The sequence below is a fragment of the Myotis brandtii genome, unplaced genomic scaffold, assembly GCF_000412655.1.
Source record: "Myotis brandtii unplaced genomic scaffold, ASM41265v1 scaffold986, whole genome shotgun sequence".
In the NCBI taxonomy this organism is placed as follows: Eukaryota; Metazoa; Chordata; class Mammalia; order Chiroptera; family Vespertilionidae; genus Myotis; species Myotis brandtii.
The window spans coordinates 2,802,872-2,811,831 of NW_005372102.1; the positions used below are offsets into that span (position 1 = coordinate 2,802,872).

General features: G+C 57.4%; 1 protein-coding gene across 1 annotated transcript in view; it reads right to left on the reverse strand.

Annotated features, from left to right (window-relative positions):
• Window positions 1-233, reverse strand: part of MAEA (macrophage erythroblast attacher) — a 9,470-nt gene extending 9,237 nt beyond the window's left edge. The window contains exon 1 of the mRNA XM_014533488.1: window positions 51-233. Coding sequence (XP_014388974.1) covers window positions 51-158 — 108 coding nt within the window. The 5' untranslated portion in view covers window positions 159-233. The remainder of the gene's footprint in view (window positions 1-50) is intronic.
• Between the last annotated feature and the right edge of the window lie 8,727 nt (window positions 234-8,960).

Consider the following 8,960-nt stretch of genomic DNA (forward strand, 5'->3'; position numbering starts at 1 on the left):
CCCCAGCCCTCTCTGGGCAGCGTGGGCGGCAGGCCCGGCCCAGGACCCACCTTCCTCTTGAGGACGCTGAGCTTCTCCACCACGCCATCCAGAAGGCTGACCACGGAGTCCACGGCAGGGCAGCTGCTCAGGGTCTTCTCCAGCTCGGCCACCACCATGGTGACGTGGCTGGTCTCACGGTCGATGTTCTTCTGAGCAGCTCGGAAGCGTTTGTTCAGTGTTTCATAAGGCACCTGGGGGAGAGAGGGCGCTGAGACCACCAGTGCCATGGGCACCTCCTTAGGGTTCTGGTTCTCTGACCCTGAGACCCGAAAGGAGTGAAAGACGGCATGAATGGAGGGAGGGTCCCTTGGGTTCCTGAACGCACAGACCAACGCAAAAAAGCAAACTGCCCCGGCCGGGTGGCTCAGTTGGTTGGAGCGGCATCCTGTTGCCAAAAGGTTGCCAGTTCAACCCTCAGTCGAGGTGCATATGGGAGGCACCCGATTAGTCTTTCTTCTTCTCTGTCCTTTCCTCTCTCTCTAAATTCAATAAACCGTATCCTTGGGTGAGAATAAAAAAATTTAAAAAGCAAACCGTCCCCAAACCCACAGAGCTGACAAAAACAGGGGAGATGCCACGGCCAGCTTCCCAGCAGGGCCCGGGTGTCCAAAGAGGAAGAGGAGACGCGGGATTCCACCTCCAGGCTGTCAGCAGTGCCCAGGCCCGCGGTTTACACCCTACGGTCAGAGTCAGACTGACTGTTTACCAGGTGATGAAGAAACCACGCAGGTGGGCCCGAGGCCGTGTCCACAGACACAGCGCTGCCCCCCCCTGGGGTCACGGCACCATCACGCTCCTACAGCCGCAAACACTCCTCCTCAGCGCCCTGCTCTGGGCCGAGCCAGCCCCTACACCTCCACTCACTCACCTCCAAGTGGCCCTGACCCGGACTTCCTGCCCCACCCCTCCCACGCAGGGACTGGTTCCTTCAGGCTCCACCTTTGGCCACCCCACCCTCCCCACAGTCTGGCCAGAGCCCAGGACCTTGGGTGTGTCCAAGGTCAGGGGTGTGGCTGGCCCCGCCCCCGCAGGAGCTCCTGGAGTTGGCCTCCCCGGGCTGGGTGGCTGCTGAGCCACGTGTCGGCCGCTCCTGCCAGCTGCTCCTCAGCCTCCACCCAGGCACCCAGCCCAGCCGCTCCTGCCCTCCCACAGCCACCCTGCGGTTTGGTCCCACAGCTCCTTGCCTGGCTCCTCCTTCCCAAAGGGCTTTTGCCAAATGAAAAAAATGGAATTTCAGAGACGCTGAGGATTCCGACCACAGCAAACTATCACTGAGAGCGAGGGGAAGGAGGGCAGTGCAGGTGCTCGGGGACGCCAGGGTTAGCACCCACCACCCCGGGAGGAAGATGACTAAGAGGAAGGCCTCAGCCCAGCAAACACACAGTCAACGAGGTAACACAACGGAGCAATGAACAGCAGTGAAGGAAGAGACCAATGAAAGACAGTCAGGCTAAAAGAAATGTAGTGGCCTGACAGGGAAAACATCCTGCCTAAGTAAACGTGGATAACATGGCTAGAAGTGAAACAGGCTTTGGGAGAATTCAAACTAGAAGTAATAAAAATGTATCCCTAAGAGCACAGGCAACACAATCAAAAGTAGCCAATGGGACCTCTCGAACTGAAACTGAAACAACAGGAGGCCGAGAGGGAAGCAGCCCAGACTACGCAGAGAACTCCTACAGCGCAACAAAACCCCGCAACAAAACCCCGGCAGGTCCTCCACAGACACTTCAGTCCCAGGCAACACGCACGTGAGAGGCGCTCAGTGTCACTCCAGGGAGGGGCGTTGAATCCAGAGACCAGTTCACGCCACTAGGACGGCCCCAACACAGAACCAAGTGCTGGCGGGACGCGCCCGGACCCTGCAGACTGTGGGGGGGCGGTGATGGTGCAGCCGCTGGGGAAACACGGCATGACCGGCACCCCCACTTGCAGGGACAGAAAAGGGAACAGGGCACCAACCCAGCCTCAGAGCAAAGATCCTGTTTCCAACCGGTTGTTGGTCTAACTGTGGATGGGACACCGGGGGCACCAAGGGCCAACTGTGGATTCATGGGAAACATTCCCGGTGAGTGCCCGGTGCAGTCCACCCGCGGCTGTCGGAGGGTCCACCGTGCCCCTCAGCGAGGCCTCTGCAGCCCCTGCACGAGCGCTGAGAAATGAGAGAGCCTGAGTGTCCAGCGATGGATGAAGGGCTCAAGAAAATGTGGTCTGGCCTGGCCGGTGGCTCAGTGGTTAGTGTTGGCCCTCGGACCGAAGGGTCTTGGGTTTGATTCCCAGTCAAGGGCATGTACCTGGGCTGCAGGTTCGCTCCCACCCCCGGTGGGGGCATGTACAGGAGGCAACCAGTCAGTATGTCTCTCACACCGATGTTTCTCCCCCACCTCCTCCTTCCCTTCCACTATCTGAAAAAAGCAATGGAAAACCATTCTCTGTTGAGGATTAACAGCAACAAAAAAGACAACAGGCTCTACACACAGTAGCTGTCGTTCAGCTGTAACAGGCAGACACCCTGCCAGGGGCTGCAACGCGAGGAACCTGGAGAACATGGCACTAACGAGCTAGGCCAGGGGTGGGCAAACTTTTTGACTCAAGGGCCACAATGGGTTCTTAAACTGGACCGGAGGGCCGGAACAAAAGCATGGATGGAGTGTTTGTGTGAACTAATATAAATTCAAAGTAAACATCATTACATAAAAGGGTACGGTCTTTTTTTTTTTTTTTTAGTTTTATTCATTTCAAACGGGCCGTAGTTTGCCCACAGCTGAGCTAGGCCCTGTAGCCAGCCCATGTCCACGAAGTCCTAGAGCTACTCACATCCAAACGGAAAGGGAGATGGTGGGTGCTGGGCCGCTGAGGGTTGGGGAGCTGTTGTCCAATGGTGCCATGGCCCAGGATGCCCCCATAATTCCAGCTGAAATCCTAGCCCCGACAAGATGGGGCCTCTGGGAGGCGGTAAGACACGAGGGTGCAGCCTCATGAATGGACGAGTGCCCTTAGCAGGGTCCCGAGGGCGCTCACTCTCCGCCCAGCCGGCCGCCTGCAGCTGGAAGTGGCCTCCCCAGAACCAACCACGCTGCACCCCCACCTGGACTTCCAGACCCCAAACTGTGGCCTGTCTCTGGTAGTGGCCGCAGCCTGCGCCGCTCACACCACTGTTTTGGCTATTCTGGGTCCCTGCATTTCCCTAAGAATTTCAGGATTGCCTTGTCAATTTCTGCAACAGAACCAGCTACAATTTTCTTATGGCTTGTGCTGAATCTGTAGATCAATTTGGAAAGTATTGCTATTTTAATAGTAAGACTTATTCCTAAATATTTCATTCTCGGTTTCCTTTTTGATTTTCATCTCTCAGGTATAGAAATGTCTCATGTGCGGACTCTGTATCCTGCTTGTTGGTTCTAGTAGGTGTGCATTCCTGGGAATCTTCCACGTACAAGAGCAGTTCACCTGCGGATAGCTTTGCGGTTCCTTTTCGACCTGACCAGACCCTCGGGGCGTGGCACAGCAGTGGCGAGAGGGACCCCGTCGGTGCCTGATCTCAGGGAGTCGTGGTGCCGTGTGGGTTTTCACAGACCCCCCTGACCAGGCTGAGGAGTGTTTCCGTCCTCGGAAGGTGAATTCCGCGAGTCCGTTTGCCCAGTGAACCAGCCGTGCATTCCTGTGGCGAACCGGCCGGACCTGATGTCCTCGCTGTGCTGACGACGACTGGCACCTGTCTCTCCTCTCGTGGAAACGGCCGCCGTGGCCTGAGCTGCCTGTCTGCTCTGGTGTCGGGAGACTGACTTCACGGGACAGGCTTCCTGTCTCAGGACCACACCAGCCCTCTAGGCACGGACACATTCACCGGGAGCCCCGGCCCTGCTTCTCCTCAGGGAGAGCCTCCTGGGAATCGCTACGTTACAGGCCTGTTCAGTCATCACTGTCTAACCTACAAAATAGCAATTTTATACAATTCACTCCAACACAATTCCCGTCTGTGCCTGTGTCCGACTCCCCAGGAGAGAGTCTTGGGTCTTTCTCCCAATGGCAATCAGCTCTTCAAGGTTCATATTTGGTGAGTTTTTACAGTTTGTTATTTGCTTTAAATTCTGATTTTATCTCACCTGCTAACCCAGAGACTTAAGTCTGTCTGACCGAGACCTGCGCGGCTTTTCCTGGGTAACTGGTTGCGTTTCAGCCTTGAAGACCGTGGGCTCTCTCCAGCCGCTGCCCGCCCCCCGCGGCTCAAGAAGAAGCCCTCCTGTCTTCATACTGAAGCGGGTCCTGGCAAATGCGCGGCTGAGACCTGTGCTCCCACCAGCCGCACGCCCCTCCCTCGTCGGCAGTGTTCGCGGTGGCTCTCGGACAGTATTTGCTGACAAAGACATGCATTTCACTTGTCATCACAAGGTCTTCGGCCATTTCTACCAGCACAGGAAGGAAGGATTTCCCCAAAGGCACGAGGCCTTTTATCTCTCACGATTGAGAAACCTCGGAAGAGGTTTCTGAACATTTGTCACAAAGCCGCAGACATCTCCTAAGGTGCCGGCGTGGGCCCGCAGGCAGGACGCACCCGGAGCCCTGGAGAGCGGCCTGTTCCGGTGCGTGCTGCCCCGAGCTGACCTTCCCGAGCGGGCACCCCCACAGCAGCGGTTCAGACCCCCGTGTTCAACAGGCTCTGCTCAGTCTCCGCGGGGAGTGATGAGACCAGTGCAGAAGGCGAGCGGTCAGCACCGCGCCCTCCCCTCTCGGCACCGCCCGCTGGTCACCTCAGAATCTTGCTGCGGCGGGTCCTTTCCAGAAAGGGCACCGAAGTAAAACACCAGCTGCATCTCCGAGTCAGCGGTCGTGCCCAGCAGCATGGCGCCCACCACTGCCGCCGCGGGCAGGGCCAGGCCGCCCCCAGCAGCCCCCCGCCCCAGCCAGATCCAATACAAACCCCATGGGCACCCATGTCAGTGGCGTAAGTAACACCAGCACAGCTGACTTCCTCACTTTAAAAAGTGTTTACTGATTTTAGAGAGAGAGAGAGAGAGAGAGAAACATGGATGAGAGAGAACCTTTGATCAGCTGCCTCCACGTGCCCCTTTCTGGGGAATCACGTCTGCAACCCAGGCACGTGCCCTGACCCGGACTCAAACTGGCGACCTCTCGGCACAGGACAAAGCCCAGGCAACCGAGACACCCGGCCAGGCACTGCCTCCTTCTTAGCTGTTGTTGTTTGTTTGCTTTGGGGGGATTGATCCTCAACTGAGGATATATTTTCCATTGCTTTTCAGAGTGGAAGAGACGGGGAGAGAGAAACAGCGACGTGAGAGACATCGACTACTGCCTCCTGCACCTGCCCCCACCAGGGTGAGGAGCAAACCTGCAACCTAGGTACGTGCCCTTGAAGGGGAACCACACCTGCATCGGTGCTCTAACCACTGAACCACCGACCAGGGCTACTTTTCAGATAAAAAATATAAATGGAAGGCAGCCACTTTCCATCAAGGTTGTTACTGTAGCACTTCCCACCCCACTCTGGTGTCCAGCAGGGCCCAGCCCTTCCTGCTGCTTCTTATAAATGAGGAATTTCTGATCAGCGCACCAAGGCAGGGGGTGCCTGCACTGCTGCCATGAGTCTGTTCAGACACACAGGCAGCCTCCTTCCAGGCGCTGGGGAAGGCGCGCCCGCGCCGGCGAGGTCTGCGCTGAGGGCCGGGCTTTGTGCATAGACCATGTGCCGGTTACCGTGCTGACCTTAGTCACCGTCATCACTTCCCGGCTGGTTGGCTTGTGTCTAACGGGTATATGCACATACGATGTCTCATCCATCCTAACAGCGACATTTGCTTCTGTTTTGATTCTTACTGCTTTGGACAGAATTGCCGAAGTAATATTGAATAGTCTATTTTTTTAAAAAATATATCTTTATTGATTTCAGAGAGGAAGGGAGAGAGAAAGAGAGATAGAAACATCAATGATGAGAAAGAATCATTGATTGGCTGCTTCCTGCTTCGAGCCCGCAACCCAGGCATGTGCCCCGACCAGAATCGAACCTGGGACCCCTCAGTCCACAGGCTGACGCTCTATCCACTGAGCCAAACCAGCCAGGGCAATAGTCTATTTCTTAACTGAAGAATTATTCCTTCTCTGCCCTCCTCCCCAGAGCTTATAAGCCCACGGTTAGAAAGACACAAAGCGGCAAATACAAGGAGATGGTGGGTTTTCCAGTTTAAACCCGTGGCCTCTGGGAGGGGGCACCCGGGGGAAGGACTCTGGGCAAAGCAAGCAGGTGCCCAGGCTGCTTTTGCAGGGCGGCCTCGGTGGCGCAGTCCCAGGGCAGCAGAGGGGAAGGGGAGGGGACAGGGAAGGGGACGCCAGGAGGGCCTGGGGACACTACAACTGCTCTGGTTCCACCCAAGTAAGACCAGAATCTCCCAGAGACAGGACGGAGGCAGAGAGGACCAGCAGCTGGAGAACAGGGTTCAGGAGGGGCAGTCGGAGCTGTCAGAGGGGAACTGAGGCAGCGGGAGAACCAAGTGCTGCAGCAGCAGCAAGAAGGTGTGGGCCCCAGCACAAGCTGACAGGCACGGGCAGTTCGCCCGCCGGGTGAGGAGGCTGTGCGCTGAGAGTGGAGGCGGAGCCTGTGGGCCGCGGTCAGGACTGGCGGCCAGACCATCAGCACAGCAGGTGCTTTTCTCCAGGCTGCACAGTTCACCTGTTAAACTACTCAGGGAAGTTACTTTTCAATCTTTATTGTTGAAAGTCTCACATGTCCCTTTTCTCCTCCCACTGACCTTCTAGCCCGTCCTGCCCATGTTTAGTTGTTAGCTATTCGTTCGCAGTTATGGAAACAGTAGATCGTTCTTTTTTTCACAAGTTTTCAAAATCACGGTCTCCGGGTATACGGACTCTAGCGCACGTTGCACCCGCCACACCCGCCAGCCCCCACCGGCCTTCAGGGCAGGTCAGCCCCAGCCCCCAGCACTGGGAAGCTCCAGGGCTCTCGCAAGGGCCGGCCCGCTTTGCTCTGGGGCTGCTGTCCTCCTGGCTGCGTCCTGTCCCTGCTGACCGGCTGGCCTGCAGCTGGGGCACCGCGGGGGCCCAGGCACTGGGGGGCCTGCAGTCAGCACCTCTGTGTGGCTTTGGGAACGCCCTGTGTCACGGCGCTCCACGGGACTGATGCCAACGGGGTAGGATCTGCCCAGACGGCAACACAGCCACCAAGTCCTCCCAAAACACGAGCCCACGGCCGGCTACCCTACAGGCCTCCCGCCCTCCCGCCACCGGGTCGAGAAAGGCTCTGAAATGCCCTGTCCATGCGTTCGGTGCCTCCCTCCCACCCCGGGAGCCGCACCAGGACAGGGACTCACTGGCCTTATTCTTTCCCACACTCCAGCACCCCACAGGCCCGCGCTGAGGCCCCCCCGAGAGCCGTGGAGGAGCGCGAGGCCTGCGCCTAGAGCCCAGCCTGCACCCTCTGCCTCACTGACCGCACTGGGAGACAGAGGCACCGACAAGCAGGACCCGTCCGGGCGTGTTAGGAGGAGCACAGGAGAGCAGAACCCTGAAGCCAGGTGACTGCCAGCTGCGGCCACCTGCCCGCTGGGGGCCAGCACCGACCCCAGCTGAGCCGGCCCAGCATGGAGAGGGGGCATCAGAAAGCCCTTCTTTCCTGACGTGACTGTTCAATAAGAGCACTTTACACACAGCCACCTGCAGTGAGCGGGAGTCCCCCACCCGCCTGCACTCCCAGGAAGGCCCCGGCTCGCTCAGGGCAGACACGGGCGGTCAAACCTCCGGCCAAAAGCGAGGAAGAGGGAAAGGCCGGCAGCCGCAGGCTCAGCTCTTCCGGGAAGCAGGCGTTTCACCTGCGGGTCTGGGAGGAAAAGGCAGTGCGAGCCATGCTGGCGGGGAGGAGCCCAGCGCTGGGCAGGTAGACAGGCTGCAGGCTGGGAGAGGAAAGGAGTGACGATTCAGGGCCGTGGACTGAAGAGCAGCAGTAGTAACGTAGGGCGACCACTGTTGAGGGAGGGACGCCTGACGCTGTAAGTAAAAAAGCCTCCTGGAGAGAGAAGTGAAGACCCAGCCGAGGCCACCACACAGGAGCCCGCACACCCACCCCGTTTGTCTCTTACGTCCACACTTGTTGCTCACCGGTGTTTCTCCTACTGGAGACCACATATCCCCCAAATACAGCCATGACCAAGTTTGGAAAACTGCCTGAGAGTTACAATTTTAGGCACGTAACTGTCACCCAAATTCTCTATGACAAGTACAAACCCAGGCTTTGGAACTGTAGGGCAGACTTGGTCAAAAGACTGTCACCGATTAAAAGCACAATTTACACGTCTGACAGAGAAGTCCTACAGACCCACACTCCCAGCCTGCGCCTGTGAGACGGGCACTGGGGGTGGGACTGAGCTGCTGAGATGGGGCTCCAGGTGAGGACGGAGGTGAGCCCAGGTGAGACTCGAGGAGCCAGGCCCCAGAGCCAGGTGGCCTGGAGACCAATGCCAGGCCCCTTCTCCGGGCCGTGTGGACTACCCAGTTTGGGTAATAATAAAGAAGGTCTCTAAAATACTGTTTGACTTCAACTATCTGAAGGGGAAAATAAAATATACCAGAATATTAATAGGACAATTAGCAGAATAAATTGGAGAATAAACATTAGTTACTTTTGTAATCAGAAAAAAACTATCAAAAATAAAATTAGTTCAAGATACTGGGCTAGGCACCCAAGTTCCTGCCCTCTCCGTCCGTGGAGGCCCGAGGGGCATGACCTACACCAGACACCCAAGGGCCCTCCAGGGTAAGAACACAGCCAGGGCCAGAGCATGAGGCTGCGTCCCCCACCCCAACCCTCCTGGGAGCATAAACCAGTTCCCTGAAGCCAGATCAGGCCCGTGGTTCTCACATCCGGCCAGGTCTGGAGACCTTCGAGGCCACAC